General features: G+C 39.6%; 8 protein-coding genes and 1 pseudogene across 14 annotated transcripts in view, besides 1 other annotated feature; 2 read left to right on the forward strand and 7 right to left on the reverse strand.

The window, feature by feature from the left end:
• SLO2 (slowpoke 2) overlaps positions 1-14,466 on the reverse strand; it is a 94,802-nt gene extending 80,336 nt beyond the window's left edge. For all 4 annotated transcript variants that reach the window (NM_001259313.2, NM_001201972.3, NM_001273932.1 and 1 more), the window contains exons 1-2: positions 13,928-14,466; positions 9,706-10,366 (exon numbers count right to left, since the gene is read on the reverse strand). In NM_001259313.2, coding sequence (NP_001246242.1) covers positions 9,706-9,785 — 80 coding nt within the window. In that variant the 5' untranslated portion in view covers positions 9,786-10,366; positions 13,928-14,466. The remainder of the gene's footprint in view (positions 1-9,705; positions 10,367-13,927) is intronic.
• Positions 4,445-4,915, reverse strand: CG12898 (uncharacterized protein; the record flags this gene model as incomplete). Its single annotated transcript, NM_136737.1, has 1 exon — positions 4,445-4,915. The coding sequence occupies one exon, from the start codon at positions 4,913-4,915 to the stop codon at positions 4,445-4,447; it is 471 nt and encodes a 156-aa protein (NP_610581.1).
• CR43177 lies at positions 5,974-6,423 on the reverse strand (annotated as a pseudogene).
• On the reverse strand, positions 6,625-7,221 carry CG33477 (uncharacterized protein; the record flags this gene model as incomplete). Its single annotated transcript, NM_206075.1, has 1 exon — positions 6,625-7,221. The coding sequence occupies one exon, from the start codon at positions 7,219-7,221 to the stop codon at positions 6,625-6,627; it is 597 nt and encodes a 198-aa protein (NP_995797.1).
• On the reverse strand, positions 7,455-8,040 carry CG33476 (uncharacterized protein; the record flags this gene model as incomplete). The annotated part of the gene is made up of 2 exons (NM_206076.2): positions 7,455-7,911; positions 8,000-8,040. The coding sequence occupies 2 exons, from the start codon at positions 8,038-8,040 to the stop codon at positions 7,455-7,457; spliced, it is 498 nt and encodes a 165-aa protein (NP_995798.2).
• On the reverse strand, positions 8,240-8,683 carry CG33475 (uncharacterized protein; the record flags this gene model as incomplete). The annotated part of the gene is made up of 1 exon (NM_206077.1): positions 8,240-8,683. The coding sequence occupies one exon, from the start codon at positions 8,681-8,683 to the stop codon at positions 8,240-8,242; it is 444 nt and encodes a 147-aa protein (NP_995799.1).
• Positions 14,467-16,187: 1,721 nt separating the features above from the next.
• Prx6c (Peroxiredoxin 6c) lies at positions 16,188-17,231 on the forward strand. The gene is made up of 4 exons (NM_078959.5): positions 16,188-16,357; positions 16,420-16,794; positions 16,858-16,933; positions 16,997-17,231. Exons 1-4 carry the CDS (start codon positions 16,275-16,277, stop codon positions 17,123-17,125), a joined length of 663 nt encoding a protein of 220 aa, NP_523683.1. The 5' UTR covers positions 16,188-16,274; the 3' UTR covers positions 17,126-17,231.
• A 515-nt stretch (positions 17,232-17,746) lies between these two features.
• Positions 17,747-17,822: a mobile genetic element.
• Positions 17,823-17,883: 61 nt separating this feature from the next.
• CG11825 (uncharacterized protein) lies at positions 17,884-21,120 on the reverse strand. Of its 3 annotated transcripts, none has more exons than NM_001273936.2 (4): positions 21,068-21,120; positions 18,573-19,161; positions 18,101-18,517; positions 17,884-18,042 (listed from the first exon to the last, which is right to left on the reverse strand). In NM_001273936.2, exons 2-3 carry the CDS (start codon positions 18,634-18,636, stop codon positions 18,171-18,173), a joined length of 411 nt encoding a protein of 136 aa, NP_001260865.1. In that variant the 5' UTR covers positions 18,637-19,161; positions 21,068-21,120; the 3' UTR covers positions 17,884-18,042; positions 18,101-18,170. The 3 variants fall into 3 exon arrangements, with proteins under 3 accessions (NP_001260865.1, NP_001260866.1, NP_610583.1); NM_001273937.1 differs by lacking the exon at positions 21,068-21,120 and adding an exon at positions 19,328-19,378 and having other exon boundaries at positions 18,101-18,439; positions 18,643-19,161; NM_136739.3 differs by lacking the exons at positions 18,573-19,161; positions 21,068-21,120 and having other exon boundaries at positions 18,101-18,539.
• On the forward strand, positions 19,176-20,459 carry CG33474 (uncharacterized protein). Of its 2 annotated transcripts, none has more exons than NM_206078.2 (1): positions 19,176-20,459. In NM_206078.2, exon 1 carries the CDS (start codon positions 19,703-19,705, stop codon positions 20,306-20,308), a length of 606 nt encoding a protein of 201 aa, NP_995800.1. In that variant the 5' UTR covers positions 19,176-19,702; the 3' UTR covers positions 20,309-20,459. The 2 variants fall into 2 exon arrangements, with proteins under 2 accessions (NP_995800.1, NP_001286287.1); NM_001299358.1 differs by having other exon boundaries at positions 19,662-20,459.
• Positions 21,121-21,818: the final 698 nt, after the last annotated feature.

Consider the following 21,818-nt stretch of genomic DNA (forward strand, 5'->3'; position numbering starts at 1 on the left):
CGGCCCACGTAATTGCTAAATTTAAAAACGTCTCAGTCGCAGTCATGCATGGCCCAATCGCTAATTAAATTTAAGCATTAACAGAGTTCCTGTGTTTCTGTATTCCTCACTCACTCACTCACTCACGTTTATAATATACAGGACAATGAATTATTATGGCAGGAAATTGAAAAATTCTTTATTGTTCATTGTATATAGAAATTCGAGAAAGTGGGAGTTCGCCCAAGCGAACGCTATTAAATGCATCATTGACCAACAGGCGATCTAAAAAGTGTACTTTGTCAGGTAGAGGAAAGAAAAACTGGACGAAAACGTGGACAAATCACAAAAAGTCAAGCGTTGCTCATGTTTTGCGCCACATTTGTTGGTTCAAATACAAAAAAAAGCTGTCAACACAAAAACACACATACCACCCACTCACACACACACACAGACACAAAGTCAAGGACCAGACAAAACACCTTTTACCCACACCCACACATCGCACAGGAAGCAGCAAGGAAACTTTATTTATAATAGAATTTTCAGGCATGACCATACTCTCAATGACGTCAGGGCCATGTAGATTTTGGCAGTACTTTTAAAATAACAACTACCCATTTAGGAGCAATCTTATTTAGATATTGTTATATTTATGTCCATAAAGTTAATTTTAAAATTATACAATTTCTTAGCAGAATGTTTATAGTAAATAATGCTGAAGTCTACGTTAGATTTGATTTTAAGCGATTTAAAAATAAGCAAAATTTTTAGTATATTAAACATTACTTTTCTTTGCTTGCATAATGAAGCATATAAAGGAGTTTCACAAGATTTCAGAAATATTTCTTAGGGTATATATGCATTCGTCCTGTTTAAATGAACTCTTTAAGCCCGAAAACCGTTCACTGGCTTCTGATGCCTTGCTTCTCACTGGTAGCCGCAAATTGCCTTTTTCGCACGTTGATTGATTTTGGAACTTTTTCTTTGAGCAGAATTCCCCGAACCGCCCCCTTAAAGCCACCAAAAACTGGAAGCATCTTTGCTTTCAGCACAAAAGTGGTAATAAAATGGGTGCAATTCGGATGCCATCGCAATTGTTCGACTCGGTTTCGACTTGGCTGACCTCCATCGATCCTGGGCCATCGCCTATAGTTGCTGAACACATAATTATTTATTTACGAGTGTTCATTCATTGATGAACACAAACGCTGTTTATATTGCTCTTTTGCCCTTCGGACCGATGCCAAATGTGAGGGTTCAGGCCCATTCACCTCGCCAGAAGTGCGGCCTTCTTTCGCTTTTTGTTGCCAGGTGTGTAAAAATAGTCAGTGACGTTGCCAAAGTTGGGAAACGGAAACGGAAACATTCAGGATAACCACTCTGCATGCCTCTTCACGACGAAATTGTATTTATAAAACTAATCCAATGAACGTGAATTGTAGTGAAAATAGAAAATTAAACGGGGAGCTTAAAACATTGCCGATATCTAGAATGCGGCTATAAGTGTTATAACTTCTACACATGTTATTAAAGTGCAACCATCTTAGCATTGTACATTCGTTAGCCTTAAAAACATAACTACTTAGTGAACTACTTAGTTATTAATTTAATATTCTTCGCTGGCTACCGGATAATTGGAATCATTTTCAAATCAACTAGCGTAACTTTATATTTACCCAGTAGATTAAATCACTGAAGCCGCTAGTCTTAATAGCGAAACACTAGGGGTACTAAATTTAGAACTGTATGCATAATGCACATCATTTTACAAGCATTAATGCGACAGGAGAGCCTCCAAGGACCCTGCGGCATGTACTCCATGTAGTGCCAGACATATCCATTATTGAGAGCGCAATGGCAACAGCCTGTGGGTGCGTTGTACACAATGCTATTATAATTATAGTCGTGTGGATTAAGCCAGTCAGCTCCGCCTTCCTCGTCACTCAGCTCAGCTCCTCGAGGATTAACCTCGGTACGGAACTGGGGTATGTGAGGAACCAGCACCTGTCCAACTTGTCATAAAGGGGAGCCGACCAAATGTGGGCAAATAACGTTCATTGGTATTGAGTCCACTTATTACCCTGCATTGGAATCTAAATTTAAGTAAAGCTTAAACCAGTTGTGAGCAATTAATATCTATAGCTTTTATATCTATCGGTTCTGCTTCAATTTAGACTTTCGAAGATTTAATCGAATTCGAATGAAATAATAGGTATGTGATATTCGCGGCACTCGACTAGAAAAAAATACTTACATAACTATTTGAAGACATTATTGATGACATTAAGACATTTTAATGACTTATTTAGGAAGACACATTGAAATGTATAATATGTGGATTATTGATTCAATATTATTATAGATTATATATACAAACCAGCTAGGTAAACGATTTTTTTTATTAATAAGCACAAGTCTGTATGAACTTTGATAAGTACGGGGTAGAAAACTAATAACTTGCAGGCAACACTGCAGTTGAATGTTAGTGGAAAATGGAAAAAACGACCAGAAAGGGAAGCGATTTACATAAGTTATTATGGTAAACCACACAAGTGTGTCGGCTCACGTGAGGGATGTGTCCGAAAGATGTACGAATGTAAATGGAAAATGTCAGAAGTTGTATTTCACAAGCAGGCCCCTTCAAAAATTTCCATATTCCCAGCTAAGCAGCATAATCAGCACTAATGGATACGCCGAGGTATTTTCACGAAGGCAAAAGCTGCACTTTCGCTGCGGACAAACCAAGTGAATTCAGGGCCACCTATCAGGTGCTCGCGGGAAAATTGTGTTAAACGTGCGAAAGCGAGTAATGCGCCATTACGAAGCCTGGAAAAGCATTTCCCCGATTTTCTCGCATTTTCCTGTACAAACTTGTTGAGGGCATTACCCGCTGTTGTGGTTTCGTCGTTTTCTCTGGGCATTTTGCCACTTATGTATAATGAGAAAATCTTTTGGCCCAAAAAACCCTTTTCCAGTAAAGGTAAACAAAGACCCAGTCGGCTTAATTGAACATTTTACTCATGTTACGCAGTGAAAAATTGTGTGCACATTTTCCAAATCATTTCAAGTGCGCACAACCAAGAATGTTGGTCGGGAATTTGTTTGCTAATGAAGCCAAAGTGGATTGTATACGGTAACTTTAAGTGACGCGAACTCTGACCTTTATTAGCAGGTCGGAAATGTTATATTTGTCCCGGAATGCGGACAATTTCATCTGTTAACGAGGACCAACAAATTGCCAACTTGCTCGACTCGAACGTGCGGCCATTAAAATCACGAATTCCACAGCCATTTGGAGGGGCAATTAAATATTCGGTCCTTGGACACCGCCTTAAAGGACGGATTAGGCCATAAAAGTGTTGTATTTAAGTAGCCATAAATCATGATCTTGCAATGCCGTCGTCAACGCTCACAAAACAAAAGCGTAATTTCCGCGTACATATTAAATATTTCACATAAAAGTAAAAGGGTTTTGCCGAAAAGGTTTACACTGTGTCACAAAGCCTTTAAGTCAAAACGGAAATTCCTCAAAGAGTTAAGGATATGAAATGCTCTAACCACAGTCTCGGTTATATTCGATTTTCCAGTTTATTATTAAAGAAACAATATAACAATTACTTTTGAATTAATCCCAGATTTTCTTTAATAATCGAAACTTTCTAGAAATTACACTGAATGTCTAAATGTAATAAGCACTTGAGTTATATATCCATTTTACAAATCCCGGTTAGGTTATCAAAAGTTAATAAAATGCGAAATTGAATCCGTCATCGAGACGTGGGTAGAGCGAGTAAATAAATTTCCACATATGCGAGCCCTTCTGTGGGTTTAGTGGCACCGAACCCAAGGCTCGTGGGGCACAGGATCGCGTCGTTTCGGTGGCATTGGGGCACCATTCAACAAGCGCCGGAGCTTACTAAGCCGTTTATAACCGATTTCAGGTAGGGAATCCTGCCCAGCCAGGACGTGCAGGCATCCGTGACACAGTGAACAGGCCCGTCACGAGTTTCTGGGCCCTGGGCCATGGGCCATGTGCTATGGGCCGGGCCAAGTGGTTGGGACTACGTGGCATTATAAAGGCAACAGCCACGGCCACTTGCGCACGTCGCAGTCAGCTGAGCAGAGAAGAGCCGTGCGAAATTGGCAATGGCTGGGGCGGCCGGGCTTATAAAAAATTAAAATGTTTACGCTACATTAAATGCAAAGAAGGCATTGCCGTCGAATTATGATTTTGCGAGTGCCAAAACGCACACGGCCGTGCCACACATAACGGCACCTCTGGGAGTGAGTGGAAACAACGTTGCGTATGAGCAACGAGTGCGCACTACGCGGCGTATGAGCAACTTGCGAGGCGTCTAGTCGTTCTAGTGTACGGAACTTATGAAGAAATGACTGCTAACTACACGGCATATGAGCAACTCAAGCAATTTGCACAGCACACCACACGAATTACAAATGTTTTTTATTTGATACGCACAATTTTATACTTCCACAACATTTCCATAACGAATGGCGCTCGACTTTCCGCCATTCTCACACGCATCGACAACTGGAACCGTCCAGGTGGATGGATGCTGGGAATTATTGACACCGTACCCTCATTTTTCAGGTAGTAAACCTTTGGCTTGATGGGGCACTTAAAGTAACTGCCATTGACCACGAGGTGATTGTAGACCTCACCAAACATTTTGAACAGCAGCGGATTGTTCAGAAAGTCACAGCCCTTTATGTTCTCCATCTTATAGAAAATCCTTTGGGTTTTAACTACTTTCACTGTTATATCGATGGTGAAAGCAGGTGCCAGTTTAACCACTCGAAAGGTATAAAGCAGTTTCGTGTTTGGAACTTTGCGGAAATACTCAACGTAATCGTGGTCACAGTTCGTCTCCAGAGACTCCAGAATGAACTCGATGTTGCCTTTTTGGAAGACCATTCGCTAATGTAATTTAACACATTTAATTTGAGTTTAAAATATGCTTTTGAAGTGCTCATACCTCATTCATTGCTAATACTGAGTGTATGAAAAGCAAGCGGAAAAAAAGAATAAAACATCCAGTGAAAGCCATCATATACCAACTGACCAAATGCTTTTATATTCTGACCTCAGTTCGACTGATGAACACTTAATTGCCCACAAAACCAATTAATGATTAAAGATAAACTTGATAAACCAATTAACATAAAAATTGCCACCCACATTTGTTTATTATTAAGGCAAAGATACATTATAAAATTCTAAAAGCTAACATGACAACATAAAGTCGGATTGTTATCCTTGAGCAGTATATATATGTGTAATTATGAAATATAAATATGAAAACTATTGGTCACTTTAACACCTTTTTATAGAGCACTGCATATATTTTCGTTTTTATATTCCAAACAACAGAAGACTCGCGATGGGACCATACAAAAGTACTCAACATAATCTTGATCACAATACGTTCTACCGACTTCAAAGGAAAGTCCGTATTGCCCGTTTCAATGAAATTTAAGTATATCGAGATATGTATAAATTATTTGGTAGTCGGAATTACCTCGTTTTTTTGCAACCAGAACGGAAAGAGAGAACAGCAACGGCATGGAATTGCAACTGAATAAATGTTTATATTTTTTCCACCTCAATTCGATTGATGGTATATTAATTGGCCACAATGCAATCGTTCAGTTGGAAAATTACTTAATAAATTTTACTTAATACCAATTACGCATGTGGCGTTTTAAGAGAGATTTAACGATAGCTTTTTATTTGTGATAGTTAAATAAAAATACGTATTTTAAGGCGTCAAATTGGCAAAACTCCACACCAAAATTTCAATACTCCTTTACCGATTGTCAATCAGAAGTTTCTTGAAGTAGTGAATGATAGTATAGACAACTACGAAGAGCTGACTGCAACTTATCCGACACATTAGTAAGTTTCTCCATAATCACCACAAAATACACAAACGTATAAAGTGCTCCACACAGTTAAAAAGGCAAATGTTTTTACTTGATGCGTTCCACTTTATACTTTCACAACAGCTCTATAACGAATGGGCCTTTTTGGCATTTTTATCCGCATCGTTAGTTGGAAGCGTCCAGGTGGATGGATGTTGAAAGTCATGGATACCAAACCCTCATTTTTAAGATAGTAAACATTTGGCTTAATGAGGCACTCGAAGGAAATGCCATTGACCACCAGCTGCTTGTAAATTGGGCCAAATACTTTGAAAAGTAGATGGTTGTTCAGCAAGTGCCAACCCCTAATGTTCTCCATCATGAAAATATTCTTTGTGTTTTTATCATTTTATCTGGAATATCACTGCTGAAGACAGGTGCAAAATTCATAAGCTTATTTGGTCGGGAAAAAGTTGGTCAGGAAGAAAATAAATGTTTCAAATAATCGAGGTTGCAATTTGTTTCCAGAAACTTTAGGATGCAACACATGTTGCCTGTTTTTGAAGAATGCTAGATAAATAGTTACAAGATACTAGCTGTTTTTCAACTTTACAAACTATTACTTATGAAGTGCAAAATACAGGGAGACAGAAAAGTGTTTAATTTCAACCCAAAAAATTAAGATATGAGCTATTGCTCCCAATTGCTTATAAATTAATGAACAACTTATAATGTGTTGGAGACAAAAAGCTGGCAATATATTTATTTGATGCGCACAATTGTATAGTTTAGTAGCATTTCCATAACAAACGGCTTACGACTTTCCTTCATTTTTACACGCATTGATAGCTGAAAGCGACCAAATGGATGAACGCTTGGTATCATGGACATTATGCCATCGGTTTTCAGATAGTAAACATTTGGCTTGATAGGACACTTGAAGTAACTGCCGTTGACCACCAAAGTTTTATATGATTCGCCAAACATTTTAAATATCACAGGATTGTTAAGAAATTCGCAACCCTTGAAGTTTTCGATCTTGTACATAATTCGATGTGTCTTGAGCACTTTAATTGTTATATTGATGGTAAAAGCTGGAGCCAACTTTACGACACGAAAAGTATATAGAATCTTAGAGTCGGGCACTCTATGGAAATATTCCACGAAATCATGATCACATCTGGTATCCAGCGACTCTAGGCTGTATTCTGCATTGCCCCTTTGAACGGCAATTGGCTGCGGAATTGTCAAATATTTTACCAAATTTAAACAAATAACTGAGATTACCTCATGTTCTTCTACGAAAAACAGTAAGCCAAATAGGCAAAGATAAAAAATATGACCTCTATTGACAGCCATGGAACCTCAACTGGCTAAACGATTTGATGTCTGCGATTCAACTGATGAGCTATTAATCGACTTCAAAACCAATCATTTAGGAGAAAGATAACTTAATAACAAAAACGAAAAATAAACAGTTTAATCTCTAACTATCTTTTAATGCACTCTAAGCACCTAATGTAAATGTTATCCTAAAATTCAATTAAAATGCGATTCGAAAACTGCAGTCTTTATTCGAATGAAATCCCGATTTATTTAATTCGTACTACACTGTATACCCACAGCATTTCCATCACAAAGGGGTCCCTACTTTCTCGCATCCTGACGCGCATGGTGATTTGGTATCTTCCAGGCGGCTGGAACACCGGCAACATGGCCACGGAACCCTCGTTCCGAATGTAATATACCCCTGGCTTAATTGGGCAACTAAAGAAACTGCCATTCACGACCAGCCGTTTGTATACAGTTCCGAAAACGCGATTCATCAGGGGATTCATCAGGAATTGGCAGCCATCAAAGTTATCTACCTTGTACATAACTCTCTTTGTCTTCACGACCCTCACAGCAAAATCGATGGTAAAGGCTTTAGCCAGTTTTACAACACGAAATGTGTAAATATCCACCATGTCGGGAGCTTTATGAAAATACTCCACAAAATTGTGATCACAACTGGTCGCCAGGGATTCCATGATAAACTTGGAGCCTCCTCTTTTGAAAACAGGCGGTTGCTGTGGTATGTGAAGAAAATCAGTGTGCTTTTGGCTATTTCACAACGATACTACCTCTTGATCCGCACCTAAAACGACTGCACTGATCCACAGAATGGTCCACAGACATCCATCGAAATTGAACTTCATTTTAGAACTAAACAAACAAACCATTATCAACAATTATAGTCAGGTCTGTGGAATATAAATGAGCTAATAATTGTGACATCTGCACGTTTAATTGAGGGGAAACATGAACATTCAATACACCGGGTGTTAGTTTTTCAAAATGTTTGTGACATACATAATTTTATTAGGGAAATGTGAATTCATATACGCCTAACACGATATCGCCAGATGAGCTCTGTGAGCATATTGCCCTCCTTTTCAGCCTTTAGTTTGACATATAATCGAAACATTCCAGGTTGATGAAAAATGGGCACTTCGAATTCTCTGACACTGTTGCTCAGGTAGTAGACACTTGGCTGGACGGGGCATCTAAATACCGTGGAATTGCCCACAAATCCTTCATAGATCACCGAGTAAACCTTGGATATCAAGCGATTATTTAAGAAGTTACAGATGGCTAAGTTTTTGATATTGTAAATGGTTCTGTTTGAGACGGCGTTCTGAATTCGATTGTCCAAAAAGATGTTTTTAAACAACTTGGTTGAGTTTATCATCATCTTCTGAGATTCTCCTGGAACTAAACCAAAGTAGTCCACATTTGATCTATTGTATTTCAATTCCAAGCCTAAGCACACGGCTTTCATTTTCTGCTCCTGAAAAATAATAATACTGCACAATACATTAAATATTCAATAATAAACTTACTTTCGCTTTCGATCCCATTGTAATCACGCAAAGACTCACAAACAATATGATAGATATGCTGTGGTCAATCATTGGATTATAACTAAATTAACTGAACATTCACTGAAAGCTGTTCGACCAAAAAAAAAATATGTATATATATATTAAAAACCCATAACGATTATCGCAGTCATTTCGTTATAGCGCTGAATGTGTAGAATAGCGATATGGTTTTCAGTTTTTATGGTTGTGCGCTCCCCAATAGCTAAATCAAATTATTCTCGACCCCTTCTTTGCTGTGAATCCACTTTGGGTTTTTGTAATTTCGTGGCACTGAATTGGCACTCAAACAGAATGGCAAGAGCTGCAGATATTGATTGGTTTCGGGGTTCTCCTTTTTAGACAGGTTTTCATGCGAAATGTTCGATTTTTAAAAACAATTGCATTGGGGGAATGGGAAAAGGTGACCAAATCGCTACGCTGCGTGTGTTTGCTTTATATATTCAATCAAACGAATTTTTTCTGCAGTTCTTAGAAGCGGATTAATGTATCTTCTACTGAACACCATTTTTTGGCACTTCGTAATCAAGAAGTTGATTAAATTACAATAGTTAAAGACTACAGTTTTAGTTTCACAGTTAAGACCACACCACACATGGTACTCCCAACTAATTTCTCAACCCTTTCGATATCTAGTTCATTTTATCTTGGACTTTGAATGACGTAACGACCTTTAAACATTCGCTTGAATAATTCAGAAGACAGGACATTGACGTTATATCCGCCTTAAGTAAAAATCGATTAATCGATCGCTAGTTGCAGTAGTAGAAGAAAATCATTTTGCCAATTGCAGTTGGTGAGTGTAATTAAGAATCTATTTTCGGATGTAGTAAGCAAATGGTGATACGCCGCCAACTGCTGCACCGCCAATGGGGCGTATGCGCAATGCGAATATAATAATGTATTGTACATTTCCACTCACCTTTCGCCGTCGTCGTTAAATGAGAAATCGCCCAGTAATAGATCCCGAAAACGATATCGCGGTTGTATAAGGCGCGACATGTTGCTATTGTTGTTGCTGTTGATGTTGCTGCTGTTGCTGTTGCTGTTGCTGTTGCTGTTGCTGTTGCTGTGGATGGTGGTGCTGTTGTTTGTGGTCGTTATGGTGGGCACTCTCAGCTCGGTGATGGTCTTGGCCACTGCCTCGCCAGTCCCCTCACTTATTTGTATATCACTAAAGTCCGTCACATTAATTAAGCACTCATCGGCAGGTGCGTATGCCCGCCGCCCCAGCTGCTGCTGCTCCTTATCCTTATCCTTGCCCTGATCCAGAAGATGCCTCCGTCCTGCGACGAACTCATCGTCACGCGGCGCACTTGTGCCCGTCAGCAGATAGCCGCCAGTGGCCCGATTGGGCCGCGGCGAGCGTAGGCGCGTCCACAGATTGGCGAGTGTCCTTCTGGTCGAACAATGCCCCTTACCTTCAGCCCGTCCACCTCCTCTGCAGGCTGGTCAAGTGCCCTCCGCGGAGTCCGGCTCTGACGGTTCTTTAATTAAACCAATGGCACCCGAGAATTTATTAGCATTACAACGGGCTCGCGACAGGTGCGTGCAGGTGTATCGATCCCGAATCGGACATGGTTCTGAAAATATGCACAAAAAAAAAACGGAAGTAAAGGAAATCAATAAAGAAAGTACCCAGCATTTATTTTACTCTACTTGAATATTGCATGTGTATTGGCTAGATTTGAGATTGATCATCACGACGATGTATTTGCTGTTTAATACACGTTTTTGTAAGGTTCTATACATTACACTTAAGAATTTTCAGTGCTACTTCAAGACGAGCTGGAAAATCGTATAAATTATTACTTAAAAAATCAACCTTTTCCACTAGACATTTTAGAAATGACCGCATCGATCTGGCATTTTTGAAATCTTTTCGGCTTGGCCCATTAATCCAGTCTGTCAGCAATCCAATTCACGTCAAAGGGCAACAAATTCAATTCAAACAACACGCGCAAACGCGCCAAGGACCAACAAACAAACAAACAAACAAACAAGCAAACAAACAGATAACCAAACAGACAGTTAGACATATGAGTGAGAAAGGTACGAAGCTGGCCCATAGCCATAGTATATGGTATAGTAGAATATATATATATATATAGATGCTGATGCTTCAGAAATCCGGCAGGCGAATCAAATCGTCAGACTCAGACAGTCAAAACAAGCACAGGACACAGATTGCCGGCACTTGAAGGCACTTGGAGTGCTCCACTTGTTGTTGTCTGTTTCTGAAAAATGTACGCAATTATTGCCGCCAGGACGAAAATGAAGTAGCAGTAGTGGGGGGCCGAGGGAGGGCAGGTGGCCAGGTGTCCTTTGCCTTCACCGAATGCGCTAAATAAATTTCCCGCCCGTTTGTTTCGCACATTAATTAGATTTTCTCCAACATGGATCTATGTCGGTGTGCTCCTCACAATTTGGCATATTTATGCGACTGGCAAATATTTCACTTAAAGTGTTTTTTAATTAGTTACATCAAATTAGCGCTGGCGAAATTAACAAATTTGTATACAGCATCTGTCGCTGGCAGTGGGAATTTCCCCAACAATTCAGCTGCTTGCTGGCAAATTAGTTTTTCAATTAGATTTATAGTGCTGTGCTGGAATTAAAGTTTCAGTGAAAATTAATGCGCATTCAAGCACCTTCAAGGATTATTTGCTAAGCATGTTTTATTTAGCGGGCTTAACAAAATAATTTACCTGTGCTCTTTATTTACCAGCAAATAAGGCTGCAAAGTTACTGATATTAAATTTCCATTCTCGTTTTTCGTTTAGATACGAAATATATACAAATGCTTGGTATTTGTGAACGTTGTACGCCTTGATAAATTTATTTATTGAATTTCTGCTAAAGATAAAGGTGCTTTAATTTAAACAAACACATGTTTCATGTTTCATTCTACGGAAACAAATCTGTTGTATTACAATATTGATTTCCTCCTATCTGGTTGGTTAGTTTGCCAATTTGTTTAGCGATAAATAGACCTGTTTCCTGCGCCGTGCGGAACCCATTAAATTTCTAATCATTATTTATGAAATGCCAGCACATCGAGAGGTCCTTTCATTGTTATATGTATGTATATGCCAGCCAGCCAAGATATGCCATAATGTCTTAATTATCTTTTTGGTCGCACACAAAACGATTTGCTAGCCCACGCATAGATGGATATTTTTCGGTTTTTGTGATTTATAGACTGCTCTTAGGCCCGAAAGTGAGAGGATCCTCTGAGCGGACAGATAACAAATTATTGTTTTTCATGCATAGGATGGAGGGACGCTTTCCATTATTTCTCCTAAAAAGAAAAGCTACACTTTGCGTGCTGAAAAGGGCTTGTGGTGGGGTGTCTGACCCCCCAGCCCTATTTCCTATTGGTCTCTGTGGGTGTATTCATCAACAATAATTGCCCAGACCTGTGCTCCTAAGCCTTTCGCTCTTGCGTGTCCCGTTTTCAGTTGGCCCCCAACTTTACTTCCTACACTTGGAGAATAATTGCATTAAAAAGGGCTGCTTGAAATATAATTCCTATACATATTGTATATATTAGCTTTTCCCTAAGATGCTACCATTATTTTAGCTATCTTAATACCATCTATCTAGATACTTGGTATCTCTAAACTACAAAGTTAAACAAACTTTGTCTCATATATATCAGTATTGTCTATATCAGTATTATATATATATATTGTCTCGCATATCAGATATATATAAAGATATTAAAATATGAAAAAAATATATAATATGCATTCCTCCGCGGCAATACACTTATTTTGCAGGTGCATTTTCCGCGCTTTCATTATCAACACTGTTGGCGAGGGGATTTTCTTCGCGTCTTTGTTTTTCCAGGTCTTTATTATTCTTTGGCCTATACAATGTCCCGCAAGAAGTCGTCGCCAGTTGTCTTTGTTGTTGTTTTGCTTGTTGTTGTAGCGTTTTCCTTTGGCTTTTCCTTATTCCACTTGTGTTGTTGTTGTTGCTGTTGCACAAGTATTAACCAAAGGACCCCGGAGCTGCTAAACAAGACGCATCCGCGGAAAACCCAGCTCCCCCCTCCCCCCGCCTACCATTTTGCACTCGTTATTATTATTTTCGTTGGTTTATTTTTTTGTGACACTTGGAATATTTTATAACAAAAACTTGACCCGCTTTTCCAGGAGCGAAGGAAATCCGCATTTCCTGTCCCTTGCAACGCCACACACCTGCTCATCATCAACTGCTGACTTATTGTTTTCTTTTCTGGTTGTGTTTTATCATTGTACCTACACCACTCCCTCACCTTGCTACAACTACATACACACATACATACACACTCCAACTTTTCCTGTCGCTTTTCCACGTGCCTTTAATCCCCGTTTTTATTTTTTAACTTCTTTTCTCAGCTGCGCAGCGGCGCTTAATTAAAATTAACATTTCATGAAGTGCAAAAAAAAACACAAAGAAAAACATTCGCGGGGGTACAAATGACGCTTCCCAAAAAAAGTTTGCTTAATCGTTTCATTAATATTTAAGGCTTATGGCGGTCTGATCTGTCTAACGGTTTTGGGTCCCGCTGACTTTCAATTTAAATGCGATTTTACTCTTGTTTGTGCCACCTTTTGAACCTTTAAATAATCTCGAATAAGCTGTTAATTGTATTTAAATTCAATAGGTATTTTCAAAAAATACCTTAAATGGCGGGTCTGTATTATTGTGAAACTGTAGTTAAAGTTATTTTATTATTTAATCTTGATTTTTTATTTTATATATTTTTAACACTATTTAAACAATTATTTTTAACAGTGTTATTGCCCAAATGCCAACAAGTTTTTAAAGTCACATATAGTACGTATTAAGCTAATTTAATTTAAATGGGCCACTGAAATGTTTAATTGCCTGAACAACAAAAAGCATTACCTACCTACCAAACAATCCTTTAATTACATTCAACATGAATTACAAGAGTACCTTTAAATATTAATTGTCGGTCCGAAAGAGAACATTAGGCAAAGTAAACAAAAGCGTGTACATATGAATAATAACATTTGTGCCCACACCTCACGTGCGCATAAATTGTTGCTTATTTTTTTTTCTAGTTATTTTGGCGACATTCGTAATTGAATGCATTATTCAATGGGCACCGAGGGAGTATGTTTTCGTACCTGTTTTTTATAGCACTTTAACACTTTGATGGCCAACGGGTGCCAGCGGGCTTAAAGCAGTTGGGCCGGGCGATGTAAATGTCTTGGCATATTTTATGAGGACAGTTGGCTGGCAACTTTTCGCCGAATTTCGGAAAACAACTTTATCGTTGCATTTACCATTAGAGCTGGTCAAGGGAAAACTTTTACTACGAGGCGATCAGATCACTTGGGAAAACGCTCCGTTTGAATGGGTGGATAGTGTTAAAGATGATTTGTTTGTAGCCTCACATGTTTGGATTAGTTGGCAAACACACGCGAACGCACCGCATGGGCAAACAACACACAAGTGGAAAAGTTTTCGCGGACAAAAGTTTTCGCCGCCTGCCAAAAGGTGTGTGCACTTTGTCAGAATGCTAGTTTACTACGAACGGCGGTCCCTAGGCTCAAAGTCGGGGCGATACGATAAGACAAATATGTCAAAAAACAGTTTCGAGGACCGTTTACCGTTATGTTTCGACCGCTCAGCTACCGCACGCGCGCATCGCTAAATTTGAACTGAGCCGGAGCGCCAAAAAGCAAAGCAAAGCGAAAGCAAAGAAGGAAAGCAGAAAGGAAAACATGCGGCGTGGGCGATTGCGGTGCTTATCAAAATCAGCTGTTCGGAAGCTGACTTCAAGCGTTAGCTTTCAGGCGCAAAAGCTCTTCCTACAGTCACCGATGCGAAAATAGAATAGCTTTTGGAACACTAATATCAGTCTCAAGTTGAGACTCTCAGCCAAAATATTGGTTGACTTACATTTGTAAGCCATTTTGTTAATGCATCAAGCTGGTAAGCAAAATCGTCTGCTGGGGCATACTTTCAGGCGAAAACGAATATTTTTATACATCCTTTTGGCGGCGGGTTTCTTTCTGATGTTTTTTTAAATGTAACATATTTATAAGGATTAATATCAACGATATGCGCGGCCAAATTGAATTCTTGCGGCTATAAGTGAAAATCCTCATAAGTTTTAATTAAGAGAGGTAGTCAAAAAGAAACACATTTTCTTACATTGTTGTTATTGTTTTGTTCTTATTATTAGGGTTGTTTTTTAAACAAGATAATTTGTGAGCTTAAATAAGCTGGGTTACAAAATATCGAATATTTTTAAACTAATTTTATTAATTGTTATTAATAAGTAGGTCATTAAATTTTTAACGATTAAAACAAATTCTATTTTCGGTATCACAAAACTGATAAGTAATGGAAAATTACTACAAAACGTTTATTATAGAGACGAAGGTTTCTGAATTCTTAGATTAGACCTTATAACTAGCACCCTCTTACGAATGTACTAGTAACTTAGGAAATACGATCGAGCTATTGGAAGTGAATCCAATTTTGTTAAAGATAACCCACCTCTAAATAAATTTAACACTTGCTGCATTTTGAATATCCATGATGACTATATCTTTTATTTTAATTTCAACCATCTGAATCCCATTTGGGTACTGTCTTCTGAGTTAGCGATCTGCCCATCCGACTTTCCAAAACCCATTCGAACTATTTGTGTGTTTTACTGAAAAAAAAACCTATGCTGGTGTGCTTAATATTCGATAGACCCACGCACACAGTCTCATGATTTCACTCGCTCTTCACTTTCAATTGGAGGCTCGTTTTGTGTACGTGAACGGGAGAGCCGTGCGATCTATGGAAGTGTGCGATTTTTGGAGGCACTCACAAATACCATCACACTGCTCGGCGCTCTCTTGCTCTCAATATCCGCCTATCGATGTGGCTGTATGTTTGCAGGTGTTGGTGCTTCGCCTCTATTTACCAATACCATTTAACATTTAAATGCTCTCTGGCTCTCTGTTTATGTTTGGAACCGGCTTATCTGTCAGCTGGACCAGATCAGCTGTTTGGATGTTAGATGCTAAAGGAGTTTGCGCCTATTGGACTTTTAAAATGAGATTAATGAAGAACCAAATAAGGAAAACAGTACTTTATTCTAAGATACTTCCAGAAGCATTTCGTCTCAAAGTCCAAATTATGTACCACGTTTTGTAGAGGCCCCTGTCGAGTTTCACACACATGACACCATGCTCAAGGTTTCCCACTCCCCCCACCAAAGCAAACTACTCCACAATCTGTTCAGTATTGTTTTATAATCTGTTCACAGAATAATATACTACAAACAAACACGCGCGTTGAGGGAGCGCCCATTTCCTATCTCTATCGCACCCGCTATTTACGTCGATCACGTTGGGTATAAAAGACAGCCAGCTCTCCCAGTCAGTATTCAGTAAGCAACAAGTGTGCGAGCTAAAAGCAGCTACCAGTTGAGCAACTAAGTTTTTTTGAAACTAATAATCAAACAGCAAGATGCGTTTGGGACAGACCGTACCTAACTTCGAGGCCGACACAACCAAGGGGCCCATTAAATTCCACGAGTGGCAGGGCAACTCGTAAGTGCCATCAAACCCTTTTTCTCTGATCGAATCTTACCAATTCTTCTTCGGATCGCCAGCTGGGTGGTGCTCTTCTCTCACCCCGCCGACTTTACTCCCGTCTGCACCACTGAGCTGGGCAGGATTGCGGTGCACCAGCCGGAGTTTGCCAAGCGGAACACCAAGTGCCTGGCACATTCCGTTGACGCATTGAACTCGCACGTGGACTGGGTGAACGACATCAAGAGCTATTGCCTGGACATTCCCGGGGACTTCCCCTACCCGATCATCGCCGACCCTACTCGCGACCTGGCCGTCAGCCTGGGCATGCTCGACGAGGAGCAGAAGAAGGATCCCGAGGTGGGCAAGACCATCCGCGCCCTGTTCATCATCAGTCCGGACCATAAGGTGCGCCTCTCCATGTTCTACCCCATGTCCACTGGTCGCAACGTTGAGTAAGTACCTCTTTCGGGCTACAACTATTGTTAATCTCAACTGACGATCCTTTAATCTTACAGCGAGATTCTGAGGACCATTGACTCCCTCCAGCTGACTGATCGCCTCAAGGTGGTGGCCACTCCCGCCAACTGGACCGTAAGTTTTTCTACCCACTTAATGCGAACTGTTCCGAACTAATTAATTCTGTTTCATAAACAGCCTGGCACTAAGGTCATGATCCTGCCCACTGTCACCGATGAAGAGGCTCATAAACTCTTCCCCAAGGGATTTGATAAGGTATCCATGCCGTCTGGAGTAAACTACGTCCGCACCACTGACAACTACTGACACAAAACCGTTCCCCATTTGTGATCCATTCAATAATGTGCCGTATTTCCTGACATATACTATATACTATGTGCAGTTCATTTATTTAATAAAAAATTATTTTAACAAAATATCCAAACTATTTTAATTGATTTAATGAAAGAAATTTTTGGAGAATAATGTAATCCAATCAGAATTAGGGGAGTTACTGCGATTTTGACGTTCTTTTAGATTGTATAATGTCTGTTTTTTATTTCCTTGCGGATGGTATAGTGATTTTAATCTATTGATGTATTTCTATTGCAGTTGGTAAATAAGTCAAAACTGTATAATATATACGATGGAATAATAGTGAAAATGAGATGGTGTACCTTTTTTGACAAATTATTTGGTTTTTTATTTTATCAAAATCGTAGTGTTCTTATTCGGAATGCATCAGTTTTTAAAACCATTAGTCGTAGAGTAAAAGGATATACTGGGATTTCTTAAAAAGCATAAAACAAATAAAATGATGCCTTATCGACCATATGAAGTATATAAATTCTTGATCATGATCAATATCCGAGTCGAGGCTGAGCTGTCCGTCTGCATGAACGCCTTTGAAATTTATTCATTTTATTATACATATGTTGAACTTTCTCGTTCGCACTCCCACTAGCTAATTAAAGAGTATCTGATAGTCGAGGAAATTGACTATAGCGGTTTCTCTTGTTTAAATATAACATTACTCCAACGGAATATGAATCATAAATGTCATAACTGTAAGTGAAGTGTTTTTTGGTAGAAACATTCTTTATTGTGTACGCTTAATAGTTAACTAATTTTAACTAAGATTAAACCTGATGGCTAATACTTTGCAGAACTTTCTTAAATTCTAGAATAATTTGTTCTACCATTTCTGATTCGATGAAGGTGGTGGGGAGGTAGGCAATTTGATGCTGTTGGGAAAATGAAATTAATAGTTGTTCATTCAGAAATTTCGACAGATGTACTTACAGTTTAATTAACGGTCACCATTTTATGTATGTATTTTTGGTCTTTGGCCGATGATCCTACTATATCTTATTTATTCGTCTGGCCTGGTATTGCTTTTCGGTTCCTCGTGGAGCAGGTACTCCTTGGCCATGGTGTACGCCAATCCGGCTGTCAAACATCCAACGACGGTTCCCTGGGCAGCCACACGCAACTGCATCAGAAAGACGCTGGTGCTCATGCTGCCTCGGTTCCGATATTTGTAGGCTCCAATCAAACCTGCGGCCACGAATCCGGCAATACCCACCAGCATAAAGGGGGACTCCTTCACTTTTCGGGATAACTTGTTTGCCTGAGCGACATCTTCGTCGGTTTCGAATAGAGAATTGGAACTCATTTTGAATAGGTTAGAAAACTTGTTCCCTCTTCTTGTTAGTTTGCCTGATAATTGACAACTGAATTCCGAGTGAAAGAGATCCCTGGCTTTTATACCCACTTGCTTTGAGACGATCAGTGAGCGAGATAGCGACAGTGTTGTTTTCACTGATATGTATGTACATACATACCTATGTATATACACCGATATAATGTACAGCCGTGCGGGCAAGGCCTCCCTGTTGCGAACGCCTCTATTTTTGAATGTTAGCATGCATCAACCTCGTGAAACTCGGGACTTTGTGATGAAATTCTAGAAGCTGCCTCAAAAGTACAGTACATCTAGTTTATATTGCACTATTATTTTCAAATAAGCCAGAATTGGTGGCTAATTTCCAAAGTTGTGCATGCAATCCAAACAGCTGATCCAACAGCTGATCATTTTCCAAAGAGTGTGGGCAGTGAGCGAGGAAGAGAGCGACTCGCCGCATAGTAGTATTTGTGAGTGCCTTCAAAAATCGCACACTTCCATAGATCGCACGGCTCTCCCGTTCACGTATACGAAACGAGCCTCCAATTGAAAGTGAAGAGCGAGTGAAATCATGAGACTGTGTGCGTGGGTCTATCGAAAATAAACACACCAGCATAGGTTTTCTCTCAGCAAGTCACACATATATGTAGATCGAATGGATTTTGGGAAGACGAATGGGCTGAAAGATAATTTAGACGCAAAAAGACTGTTCGCATGAAGAGACACATTGCTTTGGAGTAAACATGGAGTAGATTTAAATAAATAGTAATAATAACATATTAAACTGTGATGCGCCAAGAAATACGTATGGAAAATCATGCAAGCAATAAAATGACTCAAAGTACAGTCTGTGCGTTGCCTTATACACATTTTGTCGTAATTTTCCATCGGTTTCTGGCTTGTTTGTCAATAAAAAAGTGAATTTTGTGGATGAGCGGAAAAGGCAAGTGATGAAGGAGAGAGATGCGGAGGCCACGCGAATGTTGGTTGGCTGAAAGATTAGCGTTGGTTAGGGAATGATGGAGGAGGGGTAAGCAGTGAAAGAGAGTAAACGGGCGAGAACGAACCGGGTCAGATCAGCGATAGCCACACCCAGAACCGAATAAATCGAATTTAAAATTTTGTTATCGACATCGGACGAGAGTTGGGCTATTTGTTTCGTTTTCGTTCAGCCAATTCAGTGTAGATTTTCTCTTCACATAATCCGGTAGCATACAATTATGGCAAAGTTTATAAATGAGATCGGTGAACTTCTTGATTCCTGTAGAGCCCGAGAGGTTTTGATGGAGGTATTATGCCAAAGTGCCCAATTGGTAATAGGATACCAAATCAATCAGAGTCCAGACCTAAACAATGTGGGTTCAGAAGACTCTGGGGAGCCACCTGTGCTTCGGTACACTGTGGACAGCGAACTGCACGACTATGAACCAGATCGCATTACGGCTCTATTGACGGTGATGTCAAATACGGTGGATCTGCTTTTCTATCCCGTAGACACCATTTGCTGGCTGGCCAGTCACAAAGTTTTCGATGTCAAAAAACAGAAGACCTGGCGCTTTGTGAACTCGTTACTCAGCATGGTCTCTGCATACCTAAACGTCGTGAGAATTTCAAGAATTTTCTTACAAGATGGCTATAAACTAAGTCACTTCGATGTTGTGTCCCTTGCACACTTTTTATTCGATCTGCTTCACAACATCTGCAGTTTACCAAGGAGTTACCTGTGGGGCATGAAGCATTCATCCCTTTACTTGGGAGTTATTGGCACCGTTTCTGCTGGACTGGGAATTTGCCAGATTTTGACCAAAAGAAGGCTGACCAAGTAGAAGGTTTTGCCATTGATGCTGATTTTGGTGAATGAAATTTGAAGATAGTCGTTATCGTATTTTTGGCGTGGTGATATTGATAAGACATTTGAATGAGCCTCTAGTTGGCATTCGTTTTATAAGTACAATAAAAATAGTTTGAAATACCTACACTCGAATTTTTTTATGTATGGGTTTTATGTGTTTTGGATTTTCTTGTTATTAAAAATATATACGAAATAGTTGTCCAAAAGGACTAATCAGGGGACATTTTAAAGCATTTAGCTCATCTCCACGCTAGGTTTGCGGGTTCTTAAAAAGTCGTAGACGAATTCTTATTAAATTTAATTCTATAAACACCTATTTTTAAGAATATTTTAACACGAAATCTCTTTGGCGCTCAAATTATCGATAACGATTTCAATTTAGACTATCTTTGATCACCCGGTTCGCTCTTTAATTTCATTCCGTCCTTGTCTCCTCCTGATCTCTTCCTCACTCCCTCTTCAACACTACCACTTAACCGCTTCATTTGCGACAGACCTTCGCTCTCACTAACACTAAAGCAATCTTTTGCCTGCTTGACTACAAAATTGAGGTTGTTTACAAACAACCTGAAATAATGTAAGCGACGAGGAATGGAAAATTTCCACAAATTACATATACGTAGTAAGACAAATGGTTATGCATCTTCACAACAGATTTTCAGCTGAATGTACGGACTGTACTTTTAGCAATTGAATTGTAACACACTGCATATACGATATTTGTAATTATTACTGTAATCTGATTCTCATTTGGGTTGCTTTCATGCTTACTGTCTTTTGCCTTCTGAATAAGCGATCTGCCCATCCGACTTTCCGAAACCCATTCGATCTATACGTGTGATTACTGAGAAAAAACCTATGCTGGTGTGCTAATTTTCGATAGACCTACGCACACAGTCTCATGATTTCACTCGCTCTTCACTTTCAATTGGAGGCTTGTTTTGTGTACGTGAACGGGAGAGCCGTGCGATCTATGGAAGTGTGCGATTTTTGCAGGCACTCACAAATACCATCACGTTGCTCGCCGCTCTCTCGCTCTTACTATTCGCCTATCGGTGTGGCTGTATGTTTGCAGGTGTTGGTGCTTCGCCTCTGTTTACCAACACCATTTAACATTTAAATGCGCTCTCGCTCTCTGTTTATGTTTGGAGCCGGCAAAACCGTCAACTGCATCAAATCAGCTGTTTTTATACAAGATCCTGAAGGAATTTGTTCTGGGCTGATTGGGTTATTTGATCAAGTTTAATGCAAAATAATTATGCAAGACTGTACTTTATTTTACGATGCTTCTAGAATGTTTTCCTCACAGAGTATACATTTGGGTAAGGCCCCAGTCTGGTTATTTAGAGGCCCCTGTCGAGTGTCGCACAAATATGGCGAGGCCTCTTCATTCCCCTCACAATGTCCCCCAATAATCACTGAGTTGTTTGTTAGTCTACACGCATCACCACGTTATAGTACGTATACAAATGTATATGATACGA

This window comes from Drosophila melanogaster, chromosome 2R, assembly GCF_000001215.4.
Source record: "Drosophila melanogaster chromosome 2R".
Taxonomy (NCBI): domain Eukaryota; kingdom Metazoa; phylum Arthropoda; class Insecta; order Diptera; family Drosophilidae; genus Drosophila; species Drosophila melanogaster.

Excerpts from the sequence above, each read along its gene's own strand:
- CG11825 (NM_001273936.2), bottom strand. The coding sequence starts at position 18,636 with ATGTACATACATATCAGTGAAAACAACACTGTCGCTATCTCGCTCACT. Across the intron at positions 18,518-18,572 it reads CACTGATCGTCTCAAAGCAA|GCAAACTAACAAGAAGAGGG; the intron begins GTGGGTATAAAA and ends GTCAATTATCAG.
- Prx6c (NM_078959.5), top strand. The coding sequence starts at position 16,275 with ATGCGTTTGGGACAGACCGTACCTAACTTCGAGGCCGACACAACCAAG. Across the intron at positions 16,795-16,857 it reads TCCACTGGTCGCAACGTTGA|CGAGATTCTGAGGACCATTG; the intron begins GTAAGTACCTCT and ends TTAATCTTACAG. Across the intron at positions 16,934-16,996 it reads CCACTCCCGCCAACTGGACC|CCTGGCACTAAGGTCATGAT; the intron begins GTAAGTTTTTCT and ends TTTCATAAACAG.
- CG33474 (NM_206078.2), top strand. The coding sequence starts at position 19,703 with ATGGCAAAGTTTATAAATGAGATCGGTGAACTTCTTGATTCCTGTAGA.